The 26,752-nt window shown below is 41.7% G+C and overlaps 2 protein-coding genes across 2 annotated transcripts; one reads left to right on the top strand and one right to left on the bottom strand.

The window, feature by feature from the left end:
• The first annotated feature begins 35 nt into the window (after positions 1 to 35).
• Positions 36 to 7,352, top strand: ndc80 (NDC80 kinetochore complex component). Its single transcript, XM_076098886.1, has 17 exons — positions 36 to 570; positions 1,047 to 1,148; positions 2,471 to 2,554; positions 3,018 to 3,144; positions 3,531 to 3,703; positions 3,985 to 4,087; positions 4,211 to 4,300; positions 4,397 to 4,490; positions 4,611 to 4,711; positions 4,969 to 5,113; positions 5,269 to 5,474; positions 5,694 to 5,843; positions 6,070 to 6,159; positions 6,275 to 6,367; positions 6,534 to 6,664; positions 6,893 to 6,995; positions 7,206 to 7,352. Exons 1-17 carry the CDS (start codon positions 563 to 565, stop codon positions 7,332 to 7,334), a joined length of 1,929 nt encoding a protein of 642 aa, XP_075955001.1. The 5' UTR covers positions 36 to 562; the 3' UTR covers positions 7,335 to 7,352.
• Positions 7,353 to 21,787: 14,435 nt separating this feature from the next.
• LOC142957717 (glial cell line-derived neurotrophic factor-like) lies at positions 21,788 to 23,292 on the bottom strand. Its single transcript, XM_076099672.1, has 2 exons — positions 23,058 to 23,292; positions 21,788 to 22,341 (listed from the first exon to the last, which is right to left on the bottom strand). Exons 1-2 carry the CDS (start codon positions 23,290 to 23,292, stop codon positions 21,788 to 21,790), a joined length of 789 nt encoding a protein of 262 aa, XP_075955787.1.
• Between the last annotated feature and the right edge of the window lie 3,460 nt (positions 23,293 to 26,752).

Genomic DNA, 26,752 nt, shown 5'->3' on the forward strand with positions numbered 1-26,752 from the left:
CACAGATGGGCCTCAAAGGAGAGTTGATCGTTTACATATGAGGGTTACTACATTTTCCCTTCAGAGAGTTATGCTCAGCCACTATGGAAGTCATCAGTAACTGCCTGTCTTACTATATTGTTTTATCTTATATTTTTATACCAGCTGCATTTAGTACATAAAGGGATATTAGCACTGAAGTCAAATATGTCAAGACTTTTGGGATAATTAGTCATTCGTAGTACAATCAACAAAAACGTGCCCAACATTTTGAGTATTCTATTCTTTCAGCAAGGTGTAATTAAACCACTTTCGGTTTTTTAGATTATATTCAGAAGTTACATATTTTCTTTTATGGGACGATAACAGACTGTATGGTTGATAATGTCTGCATGTGACGCTGTGGACAAGTCGTATTTGTAAAGCGCATTACGAAGGCTTCTTGGACCAAATGGCTCTCCGTACTTTGGTGACGTCACCGCCATCTAATATTTGTATTTTTGTTTTGGCGGGGTTTGTCTGGTACTACGTCCGTTCAGATGTTCGGTTCATTTTGTAAACATTAACTTTTCAACGTCGAAATATGGAGCGGTACGTTTTAAAGTTGCTAAGATAAGCTTTTTAAGTCATTGTGTTATTTTTTAGCTTGCCTAATTTGTTGCCAGTTGCTGTTATTGTGGCTTGGATTTAGCTACAGTTAGCTAATGGTACCGTAATTTAAACGATGTTACCAACCGTAAAACAATGTTACGTAAGCTGTAACGTTACTTCCTAACCACGCTTATTAGATTTAGTTAGAAAACAACTAACGTTAATTCGACGTAGGTCACTGAACGAGGAACGTTAGCTCGCTTTAGCTAGGCTACTACCCAGCATACACCGAGATACTGACATAAGTTAACGTTAGCCAGCTGTGGCCATATCTAACGTTATCGGCATTAATTTAAAAATGCGACCGACATTAGCACTCTAACATGCAGGTGTATGTATTTTGGCGGAGCTTGTAATACAATAGAATAACGACAACAAACTGCATCCGTTTCTTTTTTATTATTATTTGTGTCCAGTGGAAGGATGAGTCGAGCAACAAGCGGCAGACCGTCGGAGCTGATGCCTATGCGAGTGCAAGACAGCAACAGGATGAGCATGGCGTATACAACGCCAAAGAGGTTGGTTTGAAGTCATAAAACAAAAAAATAAATTAATATATTTTAGTTATATAGTGAGCAAAGATACTGCTTCCTGTACGACGTGCGTAGGCTGCTCTTTTAATGGTGTGGTTGGTATAACCTGATGTTAGTCACACCCACTAACGATGTGCACTGTACTCTCTAACTACGTCTAATAATGCTTTTTACATCCAGAATATTACATTGAGATATCTCTGTTTGAAATACACTGCAGACAGATTAAGATGCTGGGTTTAGTTTCATGATATTTCTTATACCTGTTATGACAAACTGGGACCCAACATTATTAAACTAGAGGCTTCATTGGTTAGTCTTGTACAATTTGTTTGGCATGGGGTGATATTGACACTTTTTTTGTGAACATGTGATGACATCTGTTGATGCGTTTCAGGGCAATGTGATTGAATCTATATCTTCTTATGTATATTTAGGATTCTGATATTCTGATATATCAATATTCTGATAATATTGATGATTCTCTCTTTTAGGCCTCACATTCACACACTGGGCTGTGTTTTTTATTCTAGAAATAAGTCTTGCTTTTATTTTGATGCCAAAAGCAGACCTGTTGCTGCTACATTTATGTCTGTGATTGACTTTGGTGATGTTTTATATATGCATGCATCTTCTCAAAGCCTTCACTCTTTAGATACTGTACACGGAGCACTTTGGTTCATTACTAATCTTAAGGCCCTCACTCCCTGTATGGTAGGGCTGGTTGGCCTGGATCGTCCATCTGCAGACTTAATAACAGGCGTGTCCTTATAAGGCAGTCTTTAACTTGCTTTCTTCATATATATGTAAATGCATCCTTCTGAAAAATGCTGGAAGCTACCGTCTCCACTCTGTAACATATTTGCAAGACTTACTCTTGCTATCTATCCTCAGTTTCCGTATTGAATCCGGGAAATAGTTTTTTAGGTACGCTGCTCCTACGGCTTGGGATTTGTTGCAGATTAATATTGGGGAGCTGGTCTTTAAAAGTGTTTTCTAAAATAGCCTGAAGGAGTTGAAGGAAGCTACATCACATTGTAGATGCTTTGACAGTTATTCGTCCCTATGTGATACGATGAGTCTTATTTTGGAAGACTCATGCTGTGATCAGACATTTTTATTGTTCGCAACTGTTGTATGTTGTTCGTCTGAAGCGGCTGCCTGTCTTCTGATTTTTCATCTCAATGAGGCTTCTCCCAGTTAAACACATTTTTAAAGAATTATGAAGAATGGGGTAGTGGCAGCATATGCAAATGTGAGTCAGCAAGGGAAGTATATCATTTGTTCATAATTTTGTTTTTTTACAGTAAACAGCCTTCCTTTGGAAAGCTGAACATACCCAAACCGCAGTCTGTGACCTCTGAGAGGCGGACCAGCTTCTTTGGTGCTCGGTGAGTGAATAATATTTTAGAAATATACAAATTTGCATTACCACGTACTTCCCATTAAAGTGTCAAGAACAACTGTAAAAGACTGAGAACATAGAGTATATACATCAATATAACCACAGACTGTACCAGTACAATTACAATAGTAATGAGATCAAATAAAGTGGTCAACATGTATAGTCTTTGCCTCACACGGTGTAGAAGGAAAGCTCTGTACATAAATATCCTGTGAGTATGATCTCAGAGAGAGTAATACCTCTGTGTGCCTTTAGTTACTTATTTGATTTAAACCAGTGTCACAACACACTAATTAGAAAATTAGCAGAATAAATGTGGTCACGGGTTACGTAATGAGTAAATTAAAGAAGGCGTCATTATCCTCCTAAGATAAAAAGGGTCAGATTCATTGTTTGAGATGATAAATAATATTTCATATTGTGGTGGTGTATTACTGTTTTGCCTGCAGGACTGTAGGAGCCAGCATGCCTCGCAACAGCAGCATGTCAGGGTTTGGAGGAATGGAGAAGATCAAAGACACCAGACCTCTGCATGATAAATCCTTTGTTCAGCAATGTATCAGACAGCTGCACGAGGTAAAAACACAGTATTCCTCAGCCCAAGTGTAATGTACACACGCACACAAATAGGTCAGCTGGTTATAACATTGCTACACCCTTTATGTTCATTACATTAAATCCACAGTGTGGTATATGAAAGGAAAGACGTGGATGCCCCTCAGTAGTTATATCCAAAAATTCCCATTGGCAGCCAGCAACACACACTTCATTTCATTTCTGACACGCCTCATGGACACATTTACCACACAAAGGTGTGAAGGGCTCCAGCACCTTCTAATTGTAGCTCAACCTATTTTGTGTACCTGCATTTGCATCATAAAGCAGTGCGGTGTTGGTCAATGTGAGTGTGAATCTCTACTGTTGCTCGTCCCTGCCTGACATTCTCTCTCATGTCTCTCCAGTTCTTGACAGAGCAGGGTTACCCGGGCACTTTGTCAGCCAAGACCCTCCAGTCTCCCTCGACCAAGGAGTTTGTGAAGGTGTTTGAGTTTGTCTACCGTCAGCTCGACCCAACCTTTGAGATGCCAAACTCAAAGGTGGAGGAGGAGGTTCCAGCTATCCTGAAAGCCCTGAGGTAACTTTCATCATGAGAAGCGCTTGGTGTCCCAGCTGCGTGTATTCAGAAGGTTTAGCACCACTGCAATTCAATGGATGGGGCTGTATTAGCAATGATATAAAAAAGAGGCTGAGAGAAAATCTTAAAAATGGATTCATCATAGAACAAAGTCATGGTACAAGATGTGTGACCTTGCAGGTAGCTTACCATTGGCTGTGGGCCTTGATGCTGGCTCCTTTTCTCTAGTTTAAGACACATTGCTGAGTGTCTGTCTCTATTTCTCTCCCTGCTTCTGGAAGGTATCCATTTGTTCTCTCCAAGTCTTCAATGTATTCTGTCGGAGCTCCCCACACCTGGCCCCAGGCACTTGGTGCTCTCATGTGGCTTATTGACCAAGTCAAGGTGAGAAGCAAAACAACAGTTTCAGTGGAATAAAACCAGGTTCATTTGCAGAGCATGCAGCATAAACTAAACTTGTGTCACTTGATGTTTGATGAAACTAGTTGTGCTTATTCCGTGTGTCAGATCAACTGGTGTTTGAGCAAGCAGGAGCTGCTGTTCAGGGACTTCTGTGAAGACAGCGATAATATCGAGGAGGGGGCCGAGTACAACAAGGTACTCTGAATTCTTTAAGCGTCAACAATCCACCACCAAAACCTCCTTGTTACAGGGTTGTGTTTATTTGTATCTTGTCTTTCACGTTCTGTGCAGCTGCTCCTGGACTACACAGCTGAGACGTACTCCATCTTCATGCAGGGTCAAGACTCATTTGATGATGTGGATGAATTGTTCCTCAATAAACTAAGTAAGCACAGCATCTCTCTCATGAAATTAGTTGTTTTTTAAAGAATTAATTGCTTTGTATGTATATCCAAGCATAATGTTAATTGTTAGTTTCAATTAATATTTAGTGTTCTATTCACAGAGAAACTGTACAACGTGGACGAGGCCCTGCTGGCCTCAATGGAGGAGAAGTACAGGATACTCAGTGAGGAGGTCGAACTGCTGGAGAAGGAGAGCCACACGGTCAGGAGACATTCATATTTACATATGCACACATTCAGTTATGATTTTAAAATGTTGATATTCACATTACCATTTCTGAAATACAGTGAAAGAAATGATGCTGTTATAATTCTAAGTGGTAACGGTGAGATGGGGATATTCCAATTATTAGCCAGAATACTTTGGGTTGTTTTTGGTCACTCACTCAGTAATATGAAACATCTTCAGTGTGAGTAACAATAAATCACATATATGATTTTCCCTCTCCTCCTGGACAGGACCGTCTCATGACCAAGAGAATGGAAAGAGTGAAGCTGCAGGCCGACCTCAAGAAGCTCCAGAGTTATCGAAGCAACCTGGAGTCCTTCAAAGTGAACCTGGAGAACAGAGCTTCAGAGCTGAGCGATGAGCTGGAGACCACTGGTAAATATGACCCAGTCAAGTCAGTCGGCTCTTTAATAGGACTCACTGGGTCTGATACGTCTGGATCTCCGTGTTAAGTCACCATGAAGACGTCTGAATTACTGCTATGCAAGTAACTGGAACTACACATTTATGGGCCTTTTTTATCTTTGCAGGCAGTCACCTGGAGTCTCTAAAACGTCAGCAAAATGAACTGCAGCTCCGCCTGCAGAACCAGAAGTTCACTCCAGCTGACGTCGAGAGGATCAACCGAGAGAAGAGAGAACTCCAACAGACCATCTCCAGCCACAGCAAGTCTCTTGAAGACGCTGAACAGCACAAGTGGAACGAGGAGATCGCTCTGGCCAAAGTCAAAGAGAAGGTACTGTATGCACAGAGGAGCAGGAGTACTACCTTTTTTTTTTTAAGATGGTGAATGTGACATAGGACTCAGCCTTCTTAATATTTGATATTGAACTATGATATTTTGCTCCCCATTTGTAGTCAATATAGATTGACAATAGCAGATGTTCTTCATCCAGCGGCTTTGATTGAACTTGTTTCCTTGCCCTTCCCTTCTTGTTACTTTCCTCAAACCCAGGCGGAGTTGAGGGTAGCAGAGTACCACAAGCTGGCACGTAAACTCAAGCTGATCCCACTGTCTGCAGAGAACGCCTGTGGTCATGATTTTGAGATCAGGCCTTTTGATTGTGGACCCGGCAGCATGGTTCAACACAAAACACAGATGCAGGTACTTCTGGTGAATGATCTGCATCTTAAATCTGCACAAGACCAGACTTTTCTATTGTGGATCTTAATTCAGTTCAGTATGAACTAGGTTACTAACCCAATGCTTTGGTTATTTCCAGTTATTTGTTGCTTTAAACATGTTATATTTAAATGTTTACGCCATTGTAGGCCTTGGACATTAGATTTGTGATGATGACGTTTTTTAATATCTCTGCTGCGTGTTGTAGATGCTCCTGAGAAAGCTGGTGAGTGACGTGGAGGAAGAGAACAGTCGATTAGCCAACATGAAACTCAGTCTGGAGGAGTCGAGTGAACAGGTAACAACATCTTGCACGCTATTAACCTTTTCTCGCAGTGACACACAATATACCAAAGTGCATATTATTTTAAAATCACATTTGTTATTTTTATGCGTGTGTGTGTGTCTTTAAGGTGAATTCTAACCTCTTGGACAAGTCCAATGACCTAAAGCAGCTGAGAGAGCAGATCCGCAAGCTGGATGAACGGTTGGATTCTGACATGCAGGTAAAGTTCATTCTGCTTTATGCCATTCTGCATTCAGCAGATATCACGTGTCGGGCGGGAAAAACGGGTATGAGGAAACATTTCAACATGTTGGTGACACGCAGTGTGCACAGGTGCATCGTTCATGTAGTGACGGTTGGTTTCCTGTGTGCTTGTGTCTGCGAAGGAGCTCGCCCAAGAGGAGCAGGACTGGGCAGCCGAGGTGGAGACGGTGGAGAACCATCGTACGACTATGGAGAAGAAGGTTAATTATGGTTACGACGAGTCCGTGCAACACCTGAAGGCAGCGCAACAGCAGTGAGTGAATGTTGTATATTTATCCACAACAGTTATGTCTTCAGGATGACTTCATCCTGCTGGAGCCTACGGCCACTACAGAACAAAGCATTGTCTGTTAACGTGTTCATCTCGATGCCGCTGCCTCATTTCTTCTCATTTTCGTGATGTGTGAGCTTTAAAATCCTGGAGATTTTCTGTTTGTGTCAGTGTAACCGGTGAGTCTTTTTGTGGTCGTCTCTTCTTCAGGTACCACCTGGTGCTGCAGGAGACCAATGAGGAGCGGCGGACAGTAGCCAATAACCTTGCGTCTGTGTTTACCACAGCTGCTAACCACTTGTCAATCACAGAGGTAAGAAACTATTTGTCGGGCATTCTTCAATTTGTTTTAGCGCGAACATCACCAGCACATGACTGACGTAAGAACGTCGTACGCCTTTCGCTGTTTAGATGTGACTGTAGCAGTGACTCAACATGCTGCACCTGTACCTGTGTTTGTATTGTTCTCATACATTAATGTGTGTATTATAACCCATCGGCTCCTGTGGTTCTTGTACAACAGAAGTGCCTGGAGGATCTGCACAGCAGAGTTCAACGCGTCTGCTCTAAGGCTGTGGAAGAGGATGAAGCTGCTCTGCAGAAGCTGAGGGAAACTTTGAAGAGCTTCATGTCGAAGGCAGACAGTCTGTAACGTGAGGGGGGGGGGGGGGGGGGGGTAGAGGCCTCTCTGAGACGATGGAAGTGTGGCGGAGTTCTCCCTGTCATTTGTGTTTTTAGTTTGTTCCCAGCTTTGTTAGTTCTGAACACGTTTTGGAAACGTATCATATGACTTTAGATTAACAAAATGTCACTGTCAGTTTTCTCTGTATAAATTATTCTATTTTAATTACGACAGCGGTGTGTTTTTGCCGACACAGATGCATCTAAATACAGAGACGTTTTGTGTCATTTTAGTCAACACTTTTCAGTTTTTGTTATTAATGAACATTCATATGCAAAATAAAAATTACTTTTAAACCCTCCAGTTTTTATAGAATAGTTTCATTGCCACACAAGACCCCGGAGGAAAAGTCATTCGATGCTTTTCACCGTTTAACACTGAAATACATTTTAATCAATTATTGTTATACATACCGAAACAAGAAGATATTGCTAAGCAAAAAAGCTGTTTGAAGGTTAAGTCAATATAGTGTTTGTAAACTGTGTCGTCCAATAGTTGTGTTGCACTGAAGCCACTAGAAGGCAGCACACGCACAGTGTTCAGGTTGCTATATATTTACACATTTCCCTCTGAGACCTATTGGTTAATGTTGCAGTTCCTCCAATATCTACTTTGTTAATTAAAGTATTCAAACAGTAATAAAAGCCTTTTAACAACTCTCTTGACTGAAATAAACCCCTACTATAATGTTTTTACTTGTGTATCTCCTGCTTACATTCTTGATTGCATTGGGAGTCTCCAGCAGCCAATACCTCCAATTGTTAAAGGTTGGTCAAAAAATACTGGAGTTATTACAGCATTCCTGCAGCACCGCCATCAGAACTAAATGAATCCAACGTTATAATTATAGGGATCCAAACCCAATAATCTGTGAATGTAAGAATTTGACTCATTGTCTCAGGCAAACACTGGATACCACTGAAATAGCAGGCATAGTTTCCATTTGTGTCGGCCTCATTTATCCTCGTTTTACTGAACACAGAGCATTTAAGTTCCACATGTCAGCCAAAACCCATAAAACTGACTCTGGCTCATTAGTAAATGAAGCGTTTGTATTTCGTTTTCTGTACTTTTGGATGGAACATTTATAGCAAATCATTTGGCAGTGAGGACTCAAACGTAGTCGGCCATATTTCTCCATGTCATGTTCAACATGTACTTGTTTTTCAGCGCGCTCTGCATGCTTGCGATCTATATCCAATCCAGATATCCTGTGTGGCCATCTGTACAATGTTGGTTAGTTTTAAGTTTTCAAAAGAATATTTCCTTTGTGTGTCTGATATTATCAGCCCTGATCCAGCGTTTGTCTTATGACGCTTTAGGGATCTTTTTCAAATAAAGATGTCTGTGTTTTCTGATTCAGCCGCTCTCGTTGGACACGGTGGTGTTGATTTATGATTTTGCAGAAGGGGCGTCTTTTTCAGCAACACGTTAAAGGCAGACCTCAGTATAGGCGTCAATGTGTACTAAAAGTCTTAATTTAAAGCTCAGAGTTGCACTAAACTGCTCTGAGTCATCACTTAATAACCTTAGTTTTTCTCAGCCAATAGTTTTTTGTTGATCCATTTGTTAAAAAGCACGGTGGGAAATACAGTAGGAGATGACTGTCCAAGTTAGAATCAAATAAAGTAGAACGATGAAGTTTATACAGAACAGTAAAATACAACAGCGGTTAACTATTATAAGAATCAACCAATTGTTTGAGTTGTTTTTGGCATTCAAATGGGAGAATTTGCTGCTTTTCTGTGTTTAAAATCTTGTAACAGACAGTTTCTATATTATTTTTTGACATTCTTTGACAACATGTTTTGGGAAAATAATCGGCAAATACATCGATGATGAAAATAATCATTAACTGCAATCCTGAAATACTTCTTTGCAATATAACTCAACATGCGAGACTTCTGTCTATCAAAGGAGTATTTTTCTGTTGCCTCGCAAACAAGGCAGAAGTGTCATCCTGGGATGGCCTGAACCTAAAAGTCCACATTGTGTCAATACAGTGAAGTGGAAGAAGGTTGTACAGGGGGAACGCTTGAAAACCATCAGTGCTGAGCGTGAGAGAAATGTTTTGGCAGATGTGATGAGGAAAGATGAGGTGATTGTGAGGGGCTCCATGGAGAGAGGGAATGAAAAATGTGATGGATAACTTCCACTACTAGCGGAGACAACCCCTGTATGTGTGTGTGTGTGTGTGTGTGTGTGCGTGCATGCATGTGTGTGTTGGATGGGACCGCTGGAGAGGAGAGGAGGGGCTGTGCAGGAAGTCAAAGCAAAGGAGAAAGGCTGGTGCCGTGTGTTACTACAGACTTAATTCAACTAAACAGGACAGACCCTGGTGTGTTTATCAGATCCCATATGGACAGGTGGCATCCATAAATGCCATTTTCTAAGACTTGAGAGTGCGCGTCTGCGTCTTTGCGTGTGTGTGAGAAAATGAATGTCATGATTTGTGTATCTTTGTACCCCCAGAGGGTATGCTGGCCTGAATGTGTATGCATGCGACTCCTCGAGCAAGAATTTGCGTGCTTATTTCGGCATAAACCTATGTTTGTATTTGTGTTTTTGCCTGTTTCCATGCCTCTTCACATGTTATGTGTCTTCTGTGTGTGTGTGTGTGTGTGTTGTCCCATGTTGCCTGTGGTCCTCAGTCTGCATGGACCCACTCTATCATGGATCATTGCATTCCAAGACATGCACCATCAATTCTTAATACACTGTATGTTCCTACTCTCACACAGGGGAAGTCAATGTACCCCGGCTGAGGGGCAAAGGCCCAACTCTTCTAGGAATCGTGTGTGTGTGTGTGTGTGTGTGTGTGTGTGTGTGTGTGTGTGTGTGTGTGTGTGTCTAGTTCTCACAGGGCCTCTAATAGAAGGGAGATGTAAGGAGGAGGGATGTGACGGTGTGGATGTGTGGTGTGTGCACATCAGACAGAGATGTAGATGTAAAAAAAACAAAGTCAAATCCAAAGGTTATCTTGTTCCCTGCTCCGTGACCTGGAGAAGGTGTGTGTTGTTGCTCCACCGTGTACCACAAGGCTTTCAGCAGCTCATCTGTCATACCGTAGACAGCCAGACACACTAGCGGCGAGGTGTTAATGTGGAGTCTTATTAGGGGTTAATCTCACCCATCCACCACCAGAATAATCTGCTCTACAGGTGTGGGAAATGTGGGCAGAGAGAACGGGGAAGATGAAGAGAGAAAGTGAGCTCCGTCCAATAATTCCATGCTCGACTATTTTCTGTCTCCCTGCTCCCTGTCAAAACACCATTGTGCAGCTGAAATCTGTCTCCCTTAGACCTACATCATGACTAGCTCTGGCATTTTGATTTCTGCTCCAGCAGCTAATTGTCGCCAGATTTAGAATACAAATCAACTTTTGCTCTCGCCGTGGGCACAAACACAGACAGAAATGACGCAACTGTTCAAAAGATTCATATTAAAAAAAACGTTACTGTCAGACAATTGTTGACATCTCTACTTCAGCACAGCCATTAATAACAATAACACAACACTTACAGAAATAATAAAGCATCCTTTTGTGGCTGTTGAATATATGGTGTTGCCGTGTTTGCTCTTGGCAGATTGCTTGTTTGAGCTGATGGGCAGGTTTCCAGCGGCAGAGTCTTGGTTAGTTTATTCTTTGTGTACTGGAGGATCGGCAACGTGTGCTTGTCTTCATGAATTAAAGATGAGTACTCCCAGACAGACTGGAAATGTTGGAGATACTCAGATATGAAACTTTACTTCAGCTGGCTGGATGAACAGGCGCGTGGCCTTTCCGTCATGTTTGTTTTTTTGACTCTGATCTTGATGTCAAGTCCAGACTAAGTTTGAAAGGTTAGCTCACTGTTCTGGCGTTAACTGGACTTGTACTCTGGACCACCAATGAGACTCGATGCTTCCCGTTTTCACTTCCATTGTGCATGCTCTTCTTGTTGGACTGTATGGCTCAGCCTTTAACACAATCAGGCCCACTGAGCTGGTTATAAAACCAGCTGATATCAGTCTGCCCACATCCACTGGCTACTGGATTCTGGACCTTCTCACCAAGCTCTCGCCACAATCACAACTGCCCATTCATCCATTAAAGGGGCCGCTGACTTCACACGCGACGATCAGTTTAGTCATCATGGGGAGTATTATTCAGCCGGTTGCATGTTGCTTAGAGGAGCTTTGTAAAACTGAGAAAATTACCCTGATGATGTCATCAGGGTAATCTTGTTTGGGCTTAGAGCCTATAAATGTAGTATAGGCAACATAAATTACAAACTGAGACTTGCACCAGGCAAAGAGGGTCTAATAATGAGATTGATCGATCAGATTGCATTATGGGAAATCGCGCATCCAATCATATGGACTAAACGTCAGGACATCTCGGTGTCTGCTGCTTTGATTTAAAGAATGTAGTATTCAGACAGTCCTCAGCTTGCTCGACTGAAACGTCATATGAGAGGAGAGTAATACTGTGTCACAATATGGCTGGTTGGACAGAGTACACAAGTAGCATTAAGTGTTTACTTCTGTCATCACGTATGTGTGTGTGGCAGCTTTTTCCACTGCTTCTGATGCACGTGTGAGGCCAGCGGTTCCTTCTTGTTTTCAGTCCTTTGATCACCGTGTGCTGCGTTGACATTGTGGCAGCGTCCTGTGTGACTTGTGTGTTCAACCTCAGTGTGAAGTGCTGTAATCAGGGTATCTTTTGTTGAATAATAGATTCACTGAGTGACCGGCTCACTGTACACAGCAGGTTTTTCCCGTTTCAGCTCGCTCATAATTCAGCTGAGGCATGAAACATAACAGTTTCTTAAATGTTATTCTTTTGTGTCAGGACAATTTATCCACCAAATCCACAGATTCAGCCAGAAAACAAGACAGGAAGTGTGTCCGACAGTGATGCCACAGTCACGTAGAGCTCCACAAAAGAAATGAAGAAAAAAAACAGCTGGAAACTTACTTAGACTTTACAGATGGTGCTTTTCTGGGGATTAGAGCATGTTTTGTTGTTTACTCCCTGCTCATTTTAATACAGAGACAAATTACTGCATGGCCATGTTTCTCCATATTTGTCCCCAAATATAAATGTATGTTGCAGCCAAGGGAAACATGCACACATGCTTGAACATAAAATATACAAAACATAAAAAAATGTTAAACCATATGGTATAAATATCTAAAACATTTACTAAAAAGTTCAACTCTCCTATTCATTGTTAACTCTTTACCAGCGGCGAGTCGATTTTCTGCTCTTTATGTATTAAAAAAAAACATTTAGAAGAATTCAAAAGGCTTCAGTCTTTTTCAACGGTGATCTCCAGATGTTTTAGTTTTACACTTCGGTAGAATTGGTGGACATGTGTGAAAAAAAAAAAGAATAGTCAAAATCAAAGCTTACGGCTAAAAGTCCCTCATATGGGCTCAACCGCCAACAACACTGGTTCACTTCCCATAATGCAACTCAACGACATCTTCTCCCCGGCTTACTATTTCCAGTCTTTATGCTAAGCTAAGCTAACCAGCTGCTGTCGGTAGTTCAATATTAACGTACAGGACGAAAGTGGTATCTGTCTTCTCGTCAAACTCTCAGTGAGAAAGTGAATCAGTGCTTGAAAATAACTTATAATCATGGTTCTCTAACTGCTGAAGTTTTGCTAAACTTAAAATAAGCTATTAGGTTAAATGTCTTTTGGAGAGTGCAGGAAAAAACGGGGTGAAAAATGTCTGTAAGAATTAAAGTTATTAACTCGGCTTGTACCCAAAGTGTGGTAGGGATTTCCTTTTTTTCCATCCAGAGTGGATAGGAGCTGTGTTTTTACACCGCTGCTGTTGTTCTGTGTACCTCAAAGGTTGCATGGCAGAAACATTACAGAGGTCAATGTTTTATTTCCCGGTAATCTGTTAAAAAATGTGTCCACTTCACAGTGGCGAAGGGCACTTTCCACCATATGGCATAACTTAAATGAAACACAACATGCCGTGCTAATATCCAGATTCTGCTTTCCACTTTTTCAAGATCACAAGTAGTCTTAAAACAGTTCGACATCGGTCACTGTGTGTGTTCATACGTATGCGACGTGCCCGTTAACTGTCGAATGTACACGCCTGCGATCTAGCTCTGGATTTCTGTCAGAGCGAGATGATGATGTGTGTTACAGGGCAACTGAGCATGAGGTATCAGATTTCCATCAGTTCTGTCTCTGCTCACTCAGGCCTGGATGGGGGTTATTAAGGCACTACGAGGGGTCATAAGGAGGTCAGTCTAGACCATGGGAGGTTATAGAGGGGTTATAAAGGGGTTATAAAGGGGCTGTGAGTCAGAGCTTTGAACTGTTTGCTCCCTGCTTTTGCTCTGTGAGTCATTCTCTGGCTTAGTAGGATCCATTTCAGGGTCCGTCCACCTCAGGGGGGAAACAGATGTCTGTTAGAGGATCAGAGGCTTGTAAATACTTTTGTAGGTATTTTTGGGATCTTACATACTTCTGTTTGGAGTTTGATCAGGAGCTAAAAACTGCAGCATTTGGTGAACATCTTTTTTTCCCCACCGAATTCCTGTTCCAGTGGACTACTAAGGTGTTCACTTGTTGCTCACCAGTATTTGATGTGTTTTTAACGCATTTCTTCAGTTGCCTTTTCAGTTTCCAGCGCCCTCCTGGATCAGTGGGCTGATCTGGAGTCTGACGTTGGCACTCTGAAGCCCTCATACTCTGCAACATCTCTCCTGTTTCTTTCATCTGCATGCTATCGAGTAAAGCAAAAACAATATTAACATGGTCATAAACAGTGAAATTCAGATTTCATTGAGGTGTAAATCTGTTGTCTAGCTTAAAACAACCCTTATATTTGTGTTTTCCGGCTGTGAAAAGGACAAAGAAGAGGAAACAGAGGAATGCTTGCTTGTTGAGAAGCCCATATTGTTTCAGTGCCCTGATGAGCGGTAGATCTATGTATACACATATGGTTTGGTGCTATGTCAGTTTTTTTTGGCATGCTGCAGTGTTGTTTTTGTCCATTTGGAACAAGTTTAGATTACGGATGTGGTTTGTGTTGGATGATAAGGATAGAGTACTTATATTGTCAGTTACAGTCTAAAGCCAACCTGCGTAGTAGTTTCAGCAGATTTATGATGTTTTCAGGCAAACACACACAAGCACAGTGCTGCGTCTCAGACAAAGAGCAAAGACAGAAGTTTAGAAGGAAGTTCATAAAACTTTGATTTAGTTGCTGATGAATTACAATCAGCAACTTCAAAGTTTGAGGTTAACATTAGTTTGAAGGTTAACAGTTAGCCTCAACTGATGATTAACTGGCAAGTTAGAGTATGTGTCTTATATCGAAATGCTCATGCTAAAGAAACAATGGTTGATGTGTGATGAGAAATGTCTAATTTAAAAAAGTAAATAAATTACCAAAGTCATGTTAACTTTGTGTCAAAGTTTATTTTTAGCTCTCAGGTGTTGAGTGAAACCAGCATGGAGTGCCTTAAAAGTTGGTAAAATTTGAATTGGATTCTTTATTGATCCCATATACAATTCAACACGGGGAATGCTGGCTTTCACAGGGTTTACTGAAGCCCATATGGTTCTCTACAACCCTTGAATGACCAAATTCTTTTCTTTCCTTTTCTTTTAATGCTGCGCCAAGAACTGTTTTTCCCAGAGTAGCCGTTGAAGACGTTTCAATAACTTCTGATGTGTCTTATTTACGAGGCATAACTGCAGTTACATAGGGTGGAGGAGTCAGCGACGCTTGCTACAGATCCTTTGCATACCACTGAGGTGTTTATGGAGGAAGTGAGAGGGTCCTCCCTTTAACGCCAGGGAATATACAGTCGGACACACGCGCATGAGTGCATGTGGACCAACATGCACAAACACAGGGAGCTGCAGACAGTAAGAAAAGTCCTGAGTTCATTCACAGGGGGTAAAAGAGGAGAACAAAACAGGAGGACGGAGGGCTGGGGACATTAATGGATGAAGCTAAAGGACATCAAAACACAGGGGGACCTGAGGAAGAGGAAAATGGTGGGAGGGTTTAGTAAAAGATACGAGGAGGATGGAGGGATAGAACAAGAAAGTGATAAAGGGAGGTCTGCTGTTTCCCCATGAGGGGAGAATGAGTGGTGAGTTAATGGTCTGGTTTGACTCATGAGTCACACACACACACACGCACACACACACACACACACACACACACACCAGTACTGTGTTTATAAAAGAGATTAGACAGTTCCACTCTGTACCTCAGCGTAGCAGAGGTGCTTCAGAGCCATATGTGTAAACGATGAGAGGAATGTACACTGGTGTATTGACAATGTATGCTATGTACATTTTGTAATATTTTTTTACCCCCTCAGGGAACAGCTGTAGTGGCCTATGTTGTCAAGTAACTCCCAAATGCATGTTTTTCATGGGAAGTGACACAAGGTCCCTCATGGATGGAGCAAACAAAAAGATTAATTACATTTGTTTCCCGTGGCTGTTACAGCTGTTTAAAGTTTGATATAATTGATCGTAACTGTAATTGGAATTTTTTGGGGATTTAGTAGGTTTGGACCCAACCACAGCAACAGATAAACAAACAAACTCAGCTAGAAACCTAGCTCAATTTGTGTGCAGATAATGTGTCTTTCTGCCCCCCATCTTGTTCTTGTTCCAGGAAAACACATCTAAGATGCAGCTAGACACATGAATTCATTCTTGACCTAACAGCAGACGCTTTCAGTAAGATATGATGCCCAATGCTGTGGTTTTTGAATACCCATGAACATGTTTGGTGGTTAATAACCGTTTGTCACAATCTGCACTGCTTCATGTTGTCATATAAGTAATGTTTAGTGTTTCCTATTTTATTTTGTTACTCTCCTCTTGTTTCAGAGCACTTACCTTTTAGTGTTTTCCTGACATTTTTGATCGTCTGCCCCGCCCTGATTAGTTTCACCTGTCCCTCGTTAGCCCTGCACTATGCCAGGCCTCCTGCCCACCTGTTCCCACTTCCCCATTAGTCAGTCACTATTTATATTAGCCTAGTTCCTTTGTTCCCTGTCAGTTTGTCTTTGTTGCATCTTTTGTTTGGAGTTTTGCTGATTCTCTCCATTTGGTTCTTCTTCTTCTTCTTCTTCTTCTTCTTCTTCTTCTTCTTCTTCTTCACTGTTGAAAACATATTTTTAATGTTTTACAGATATTTCTCAAGACTCTGGACACCCGGCTTGAAACTGGGACATCTGGTCCTTGTTAGCTAATATTTTAGTTTTGCATCTACAACAGTTTTCTTTAGGTTAGTTTTTTTTTTTTTCTCAATGAAAATGTATGATTCTAAATCGATACAAATCTGAAGTTCTTGACAGCAAGGTTCAGAATTGAAAGCTGACATGAGAAATAAGTGGTTGATGGTCTCAGACAAAACATTGCTGATAAATTTGACAAGTAGAAATGACACTACGCTGTACATGCATTTGTCATTCTGTTGTCACAAGTAAGTATATTATTTAAGCCACTGTGCTGAAAGCAGAACAGTTTTGAATACATCTTTCTGTGTGCATGCGTGTCTTTGGTGGTGCCATTCAGGATCCACCCTTTTCAAGTAGGCCGTCACATCATCTCAACAGTTTCCTCTTTGCTTGATGTAGTGTATCACATTGGAGCGGACAAGCAGGGCTCCTGTCCAGTCTGCCTGCTGCGAGCTGTTTCTTACCATTAAACTCTAACAACACAAACAGAAGTGGACGGAAAATCACGTCGGAAACCCGCCTGTCAAAACCTTCGGCTTTGCCTACTCGCTGCGAGGGCATTCATTTAGAAAAGGGTTTACACACAGGTAGTCCCAAGAGCATTTGAAACGACTACTATTTTAAAGTCGCTGGAGGGCACCAGGAACACAGTCACACAAGCAGTTTCTTATTGCAACTTCTGGCTTTTAAAATGAATTAAAATGGCAAAATTCTACAATTAAAATGTATTTAAACTGGCCCTCTGCCACAACACTCAGAGATTTAAACTTCCTGCATGAATATACACACAATGACGTACTGCAGGTGTGAGGCTGAGACAGAGCCTTGTAATGCACATTCTCAGGTTGCACCTGAATATTTAACCATCTGAGCGAACACCTCTCGCACACCAACACGCAGGTGATAGTGTTACATTCACACCTCCTGACATTTCCTTCTGCAGCTCTAAAAGTCATGTCAAAATAGTGCATCCACCAAAGGCCCATCTGTCGGGCTTACTCAAGTTCAAATGACTCATGTCCCTTAGATTAAGAATGTCAAGTGCTTGCATCATACGTAGAAGTAGAAGCAGGAATATCTCAGATGCTCTATTTCTTTCAATATCCTTTTCTTATATTTCAACACAATCCCTCTCTGGCAAGCCCACAAAATATTAAAACCTCTGCAAAATTGAATACATCTTCCAGAGAAGCTTACATTTTTAAAATAGAAGGTTTTGGTAAATGCCAAACCACTGTCGTTGTGTTTTATGACGGTGTCGATTTGTTTTCTTCTTCTTTCTTGCTGGCCATTGGGGGGAATGAGCGTTATAGTCCATCTGCAGTTCACTTTAGCAATGACTGATAACACATGTCTGTCTGTGTGTGTGGTAGTAGTGATGAGTGGGGAGCCTTCGGCTGGTGGTCCAGACTGGAGGTTTGGCGATAGGCCAGTTGACGATGATCAGTGCAGTGCTGTTAGAACTCCATGTTAATCCCCTCTGCCTCTGCTTTGTGTTGTAGCCAGTCAAAAGACAGCACAGCAGTGTTTCTTAAACTGTGGCTCAAACTGTTTCTTGTATGAATCACTAAAATACCAGTGTTTTCTTTAGACTCTGTACTATCTAATTTAATTTAGCCGAAACTTGGCGCCAAAACCCTTAGACCTCCTTAGACCCTCATTCTCCTTTTGTGTTTCTGTTTAGGACCTTCAAGTTTCTGAACATTTCTGATTAAAAGACTCACCAAAGACAAACTACTTCATTCAATTGTGAACATGAGAAGATAACACATCTTGGAGTCTCTTTTGATCTTAAAAACAGGCTGAGACAGCATCAGTATTGTGCTGTCGTCATAAGTCTTGAATTGGTAGCTGCATTGTTACCATCTGTGATGCCTCCTCCTGTGGTTGTCTTTACAATTGACTCGTCATAAAGCCTGAGTCACGCTGACAGATTCCAGTGCAGCGGCACAAAGAGCTTCTTGTGGTTTGACATCTCTCATGAAGACCTGAGACATGTCTGATACAACCGTGATTACACTTAGGTTATCATTAGTATCTGTTCTCACGCCAGTGGGCACAACTTCGTCCTCTTGAACACAAGCTGGTCACTGATTTGAATTGCATGATTTGAGCTATGGTGATCTTCCTATAAAGTAAATCTTGAAACCATCATGCTGATACACCAAGGAAGCTGGCTTTTCTCCTGAAAGTTGGTCGACTTTTAACAGCAGCCTCTCCAGATTGGTTTAGAAATCATGGGAGGAAGGAACTTCACGTGTCCTATTTAACCCCATTAGCTGCTACTAAAGGCCTTCGGCTGCTCAGCTGCTCTGGCAGGTGCACAATAAAAGTATCATATGGAAAAATGGTTTTAGAAAATTCAACAGAATTTTGTTTTTCTAGAAGCACTCTGTTACTCTGGATAACCCCCAGACCTACCACATAAGAGAGAAACTATATTGTGCTTTAGGTGAACCAACCCTGTTCTTAATGTAACATGAGTGTGTCAACACATACAGTTCTGCCAGTATTTAGCACCTGTTTGGAACGCCATCCTCTTAACCACTAACACTTGTGTTGTATTACACTCCGGTGGAACATTACCCTTCGTTACAAGCTCCTCTGACACCATGAACAAAAGAGCAGTGGACTCATCTGGCTAATGACGCTATCCTCTGACTGTCAGTTAGCTCGAATGGCTTCCTCAGTTGTCCACAGCTACAACTGATGAACTTGGCTGTGTACATTTTACATGGTGGGGCCAATAAAGGATTGGTACTGCCATGGTTGACTCAGGAATATCTTTAAATTGGTCCCATATTAGCCATTTGGCCGAGCTGTGTTATGTTTAGAACATTTTTTAAGTTATTGACTTCCGTCAGTACATCTGGATCATCGGTGGCTTGGGAACTAAATAAATTAGTGTGAGAAATGAAAGTAGTGGCTGTGGAAAGTCTTGACTCACTCTATATGTACTGCATTTAAGGTACCAAAGTTACTGGCTGCAGATCATAATGTTAGCATAGTGATACGTTCAACATACAATACATCAAAATTCCAACCACAGGGACGTAAACATCTTCATGAATTCAAGTTTCTTAATGCTTGCAGAGTAGAACCGTAGAACTAAACATGTCAAACAGTGAAACCTCAGCTGTCAAACTGTATCAATCACCGGCTCATAAGCTTGACTGGTGTATCAGCTCTGGTTGCAAAAGGTCTCGCAGAGCATCACAGCGTCGTTTATAGAGATAATGAGTTGCATAAGAAAAAAGGAGAGACTTGGCTAGCCCAGTTTTCCCCTGTAGTTGTTGAACCAGGCTGCACTGACTCTCTGTGAAACGTGAGAGCAGGGGATGGATCAGATATCGACCACACACATCATCTCTTCCCATGTTCTCTAACTCCTACATCATTGTCTTCTCTGGATAGTCGCCACCTTTTAATCATACTGTCTTTTCATTATCCTCCCTCCCTCTGCCAACATATACTTTAGCTCTTAACTCCATGAATGTTGTTTTCTTTGTGTTGTAACACTTTCATCTTTCCCACACTGTTCATCTCAACTTCCTTTCATTCTTATGCTATAGATACTGTACTGTGTGTACAGATACTCCATCCTCTCCTGTGTTTAATGCCTGTTCTTGTCATTTGATCACATCAGAGTCTATTCTTCCTTTAACAAAGGTAAATCCCTGATGCCCATTGCTCTCTTGTTCCTTTCTCTCTTTTACACAAAAAATACAATGATTCATTTCTGTTACCTCATATAAGTATATATGTAAAACTTTATGGTGTAATGTTGGAGTTTTTTTTTCTGAGCACTGCATTGTCTTGTCTGCTAAACTCATCCACATAATGCTGAAACACTAAATCCCATAAGTAATTGCAGACAGAATACACTACACTGTGTAGAATACATTTATTAATAATTAAATGAGACAATTTAAAAGTAAATACCGTATAAAAATATAGCTGTATGTTTCTAAAGTGAGGACATCTTGTTTCACCGACACAGCAATTCATCTGAGGGGAGGACATGAAATAAGCACTGAGTAAACAACTATTCTTTTTATAATGAGGATGAAATATGTTTTGATATCATAATGAAAAACAGTCAAGTGAAACTAAAGTATTGGAACATTGTAAACGCTAAGATACTGAGGAAGGCTTTCCTGGGAAGAGAAACTTTAAAGGTGTCCTGTGGAGTTTCTGACCACTAGTAGTGCTAATGAGCAATGTTATTTAGAGACGTTTTGTTTATATCGTATAAGCAGGTGGGCGATGCATACACCATCCTGCCACCGGCTTCAGATATTCCGCTGATTGACAATTGGTGGCGGTAACAAGCGAAGTGGCAATGCAACAGTAATTGCTAAGAAGAAGACAAATAAGTAGACTGCAAGCTTGTGAACATGGATGTAAACAATGCTCAATTTAAAAATATAAATTTGCAAATGTTTTATGAGAAGAAAAACACATCAAACTATTTTGTTATACATCAAGGATACAAAATATATTTTGATGAGAAACAATGAATGCCCTCATAACTTTGATTGTTTACAATATAACTCCACAGGGCACCTAAAAGATAATTTTGCAATGTAAACCACCCGGTATTTTACTGCTTTAATATATATATATATATGTGTATATATATATATCTATATATATATATATACAAACCTTTGGCACACTCTGAGATATCACACTACAGTAATAAATAACACGTATTCCTTTTATAAAAACAAAATAAATATCAATAAGTTAATAAATTCAAGATTTCATAAATACATTTCATATGTGTACAACGTTTTCCGTGTAACATGATGTATGTGCTATACAGTAGACAGCTTAAGTCTGCCGAATCATCCATTGTGTCTGATTGATTTCACGCACTTAGGTTGAGTATCCATGAAAACATTTAAAATCTCTCTGAACATATGAGCGACGTAAGGTGTAAACTGTATAGAACAATGTAGATCCATTGGCGGAAGAAGAGGTTCATTGCTTTGGGGTAAAAACTGTGGTCACGTCACCTCCTCTCCTTATCTATTCCTTTCACAGTGGACTCAAGTCCTACATGGCCTTCATGATGCCTGCAAGTTTCCTCACAGTGAGACAAGACAGAAGAAAAACACTCAACAGCATACTTCAAAAGTGCGAGCGAAATGTAAAACTATAAAAATCCTGACACTATAGCTCGCACTCCCTACACACAACCACACTTCCTGGCAGAGTGCTTCCTCACGGTGTGGTAGACGAGGTTGTCGTCCAGAAACGAGAGGTCATCGTCAAACGCTATTGGTCGACAGCAAGTCTGAGGGGGCATGTCTTTAGGGGGAAGCCTCTTGTTGTGAGCGAGGTTGTAAAGGATTTTGTCATAGTTGGTCTCGGACTTCCTGCAGGGTCCGGAACAGTACCTGAACATCATTTCCTCGCTGGAGCGGTAGCCCAGACCGAGGTCCGTCACATTGAGGTGGATCTGTTTGAGCACACAGCCTTGGCCTCGTCCCCTGGCCTTCCTCCCTGTTCCCCCTTCTCTGGCTCTTCCTCTGCGTCCTCCACTCTGCTGGCTCGCCCCCTTCTTCCTCTCCCTTCTGTGTCGGTTCCTGCTGCTCCATCCTTCTTTAGAGGGGGAGGAGGTGGTAGAGGAGGTAGATGAGGACATGGTGGATGAGGAGGAGCGACGCATTCTACTGATGGTCAATTTGATGAAGTCCACCACGTCTTCAAACTCGTTTTGGGACGGTTCCTCCATGGTGTCTGAAACACATCAAGAAATGGCACTCTTACAAGGGCGTATCATATTTGACAGCACATGCTGTTTCACTCTAACTCATCACTCTGGCTATGGAACAGATGGAGTGTTGTGTCAGAAACTACACATGCAAATGCGGAAATGGTACACATTGTTTGTTTTTATTGCAGAGGATTTCCATTTGAAGTTACAAATTGATTCCATTCTTATTTATGCACCACGCTGCTGTATATTTTAGTGGACTAGTTGCATTAAAGATGCAGATGCCACTATGTAGCCCCATGGCAAATACCACTAGAGCTAGAAATAGTGGATTCACAGATAATTAATCAACACGCATTGCCATTATTTATAACAAAAAATCTAAATATTCATTGGTTTCTACCAGTTGTGAAGATGTACTGTGATTCTTTGTCATTTGAAAATGTCACTCATCATTTGATTTATCGATAATAAAATAATTGTTATTTGCCACCCTTCATACCATCATTTAATTATGTTCAAAGCTCATAAGCATTTCTTATTTGTTCAGTCTAAATATTGTGTGAAAATAAACAAATAATAAAGTGGCCAGCTCCCCATGTTTTCAATGTAGCAGTTAATTCGTTTTTTTCTATTTGACACAGAAAACAATGTAATTATTTGTTCAAGGAAAACAATGACTTCTAAGGTTGTTTTTTTGGGCACTTTGGAAACTCCATAAAAAAACACAGGCGCTTACATTTTTCTCCTCCAGTCAGCGTCTCTTCCCAGTCCGCTGTACCCGCGTCAGCGCGGCTGATGCCCGGGGAAGTGACAGACAGGCGGATGTGAACCGGCGGGAGCTCCAGGGGAATGTCGGGGGCGCGCCCGTTACTCTTGGTGGACGTGGACTGCGGTCGGCTCCGGGGCAGCGGACTGGCGTGCACGGCGCTCAGCAGTATCAAACAAGTGGTCAGGCTATCCCATAACTTCATTGTCCAGCTCAGTCCGACAGAAGAACATGGCGCGATGAAAAATCAACAGGTATCATCTGGCAAACGCGATTAACAGCATATTGAAGACGTTCAACAGTTGGAGAGGAAAAGGCGGCGCGCACTCATCGGCTTGGGGTTCCTGCCACTGTGAAAACCGATGAAGATCAATGTGGTATTGCCTGCGTAGCCCGCTGTAAACTGCACGCTATCTCTCGCGTGCCAGCTGGCAAACGCTGCGCAGCGTGGCGCAACATCCAAGAGGAACGAAACCAAAGGCTGAGGCGCAAAATGCAAAGCAAAGACTTCCCCTCTGAAGTTTGCAAATCCAACGACGCTTGAAAAACAACAATACTCCCAGTTTACAGGTTTTCGTTCAGTGCGCACGGTTCCTATTGCTCAATGCAGAGACTCCTGCTCATCCCTAATCACCATCAGTCCTGACTGAGCCGTGAGGAGAAGGAGAGGTCTAACGGGGGGAGACGGGAGGTGGTGGTGACGTCTGATGGTCCATCCTCTGCCTCTTCCTGTCTCCACCCATGCAGAGGGATGGAGTCCAGATCCACGATTGAACCTCAGGTCCAGAGTTGGTGAGGGTAGAGGAGTTGTGTTATGAAAGAGGCTCAGTCTGTGTACTCAGATGGCTGAGAGGGAGAGAGAAGTTTCACACTTTCCACTAACAATACTCCTGATACCGCACCCATGCCTTTTGTATAGGTTGACATTGGACGGGAAATGTGTTTCTAATCAGCCAGTCAAAACAGTCTGAGAAGATTTCGTTGCTACTTATAACCACAGTGCTCTTGAAATCAAGCTGTTTTGCAGTTGATGAGCAGATGACATTTAACATCAAGGGAGAGTGAGCTGATATCCATTATGGCAACTGGGTGTTTAACTGGGAATTTTGCCAGTAGAAACCGTTATTTTGGTTTTGCATAATCCGTGATGTAAAGTGTCATTTTATTAATTATCTGGCACAAGGTTTAAGCGTTGTCATTAAATTAAAAACACCTGAGCATTTCTTTCAGCAGCATTTTGCCGGTATAGTACGAGTTCGGCTTAAGGCAAGGAGGGGTTAGTGTCACATCACCTTTCAAACACAGACGCAATTCATGCTGTATGTATCAACAAAGCTGACCGTGTCAATTGCTCTCCTTCCAAGAGTTATATTGTTTATTTTCCTTTAGTCATCGCCACAGTAAATATAATACGCTCACACAGCTTCTTTTTTTTCAGGGTATTATATACCGGTATGATAATTATTCCACATGATTATATTTGAGTCAAAGTCCAGATGAAACACAGTCCAGTTCAGTGATATGGAGATGACCAAGATGACTTCGGTTCAAGTGCTAAGATGCATTAAATCCCTGCTAGCATATGTTTTAAGAAGCAGCCATATGCTTCACTTTCTCTCTTCTTCTGCAGTGGTTATTGTGGTTAAAATCTACCACTGATCTGGTGCACACAAACCTTTTCTCCTGCAAAATCTTTCCAGGAAGAAGAGAAATGTTGCTGTTTGCTCTCCGAATAAAGCTGTTTCCTCTAGTTTATTAACTTTACAAGGTTGATGTAAAATACATGCCGTGTATCCGCACGCGTGTGTACAGTAGGGCTTTATGTAAATGTGTAAACACACATGCACGTCCATGCACCTTTTTGAAGTCTGAAGTTTCATGATAAATCATGCTTGTGTGAGTGCATGTTAGCCACATTGTATTGTAATCACTCGACTACACCGAACATGCAAAAAACATCTGAGCCTCCAAATATGCTGCAACCGTAAAGTCATACAGAATAACGGTTGTCTGTTGCCGCTTGTGTTTTTAGAAGTTAGACTCTTAATCACTCAGAAGAGGCTTCCCTTTCCACTGACCCGCTCACTTATGGAAATACCTCATCCTCAAGCAATTACACCCTTGCAAGCAGCAAAACACACCAAACAGATGTCATTTCTCCTGCTTGCAATGCATGAGGGCTTATCAGGGGCCGATCTGCAATTGAATCTGTCAGCCATTTTTTGGGTCTCAGTTTGACCCACATGTAACAGGGCTAATTGCAAAGGTCATTTCACCCGTCATTATCGGCCAACTTGAAACTGCAGCTGCGGTGTGGCTTATGGGAGCGAGGAGTCGACAGCTGGAATGGATGTCTGATTTGGGACACTGCTGGCGGTGTAATTAGCAGAAAAAAAAGAATATCCTGACTCTCCACACTGAGAGGGAGAGTGGTGAGATTGGTGATAATGTGTCCTGTTTTCTACATTTAGACGTTTCAATCTGATACTTAGAGGGGAGGAGAATCTGCGCTTGTATTTAGCCGAGCTAGAAGCATGGCTCGTGGGATGGCGATGTTGGTGGGTCGGTCCAGACTGAAATATCTTTATCTATTACAACTATTGGATGGATGGCCATGCAATTTAGTACAGACATTCATGCTCCCAAACAATGGATCCTAATGACTTTGGTGACAACCTGACTAGCGCCAAAAGCAGGTCAAAGTTTTCTGCTTTTCATCAATTGTGGTTCCCAGGCGATGAATCCTAATGACTTTGGGGATCTTTCATCTAGTGCCACCAGGAGTTAGACGTTTGTGTTTTTGAATGACATGTCTCAACAACCATTAGAAGGATTGCCATGACATTTTGTACACACACTGATGTAGCCCTCAGGATGAATGGAAATAACTTTGGGGATTTCGTAACTTTGAATCTGGTGCCACTATCTGGTCAAAAGTTTGATTTCTCCAAATTTTGATTTATGATTAAATAACTGCAAAATTACATCGGCCTCAGCTTTTTGTGTTTAGTGCCAATTAGCAAATGTAAGCATGTTAACATGCTAAACTAAGATAATCATATACCAGCTAAACATCAGCACATTAGCATTATGAGTCATTATGAGCACGTTAGCCTGCTGACATGGCACTAGCATGGCTGCAGACCTTTAGTCTTGTTTTACTTATGACAGGTAGGTGTACAATATCAGCCAGCTTGTTCATTTCACCTGCAAACGCTAGGGTTATAGCTCAGGGGGAGGAGAAACGGATTACCTTTAACCCCATGGTGGACCCTTTAGATTCCCTTAAGAATGTGGACGTGCATTGCATTAACATTTAGAATGGGAAGTCACCAAAAATAAAATGATTGTCCAGCAAGTCAACTGGTCTATAACCTTGCTTTAGTCACGCTATACTTGTAGGACATAGTTTTTTAGAAGAAGTAAAGAGTAAGAAGTTCCCTTGCGAATGATTTTATCACTTCATGGATCTGGATGGTGGATGGAACATTGTGGGGAGCCACAGTGGTGCTTAGAGAGTAATCCACACCATGTGTACTCTGGTGCTGCTGGAGCCTCGGGCGATCAGGCTACGGGAGCTGTGAGAGTGGATGCCGTCTGCTGAGCTGAACCACTGGGAGTTGTCTCTGAAATGTTAAGGTGAGGTCAAATAGACTTTTTACTTC

Source organism: Anarhichas minor, unplaced genomic scaffold (assembly GCF_050575085.1).
Source record: "Anarhichas minor isolate MPS153535 unplaced genomic scaffold, ASM5057508v1 ptg000025l, whole genome shotgun sequence".
NCBI classification, from domain to species: domain Eukaryota; kingdom Metazoa; phylum Chordata; class Actinopteri; order Perciformes; family Anarhichadidae; genus Anarhichas; species Anarhichas minor.

What these genes read in the sequence shown, in the direction of transcription:
- LOC142957717 (XM_076099672.1), bottom strand. Translation starts at nt 23,292, where the DNA reads ATGAAGTTATGGGATAGCCTGACCACTTGTTTGATACTGCTGAGCGCC. An exon ending in GCTGACTGGAGGAGAAAAAT is followed by an intron (nt 22,342 to 23,057) that starts GTAAGCGCCTGT and finishes GATGTGTTTCAG; the next exon opens with ACACCATGGAGGAACCGTCC.
- ndc80 (XM_076098886.1), top strand. An exon ending in GCTATCCTGAAAGCCCTGAG is followed by an intron (nt 3,704 to 3,984) that starts GTAACTTTCATC and finishes TGCTTCTGGAAG; the next exon opens with GTATCCATTTGTTCTCTCCA. An exon ending in TGGCCAAAGTCAAAGAGAAG is followed by an intron (nt 5,475 to 5,693) that starts GTACTGTATGCA and finishes CCTCAAACCCAG; the next exon opens with GCGGAGTTGAGGGTAGCAGA.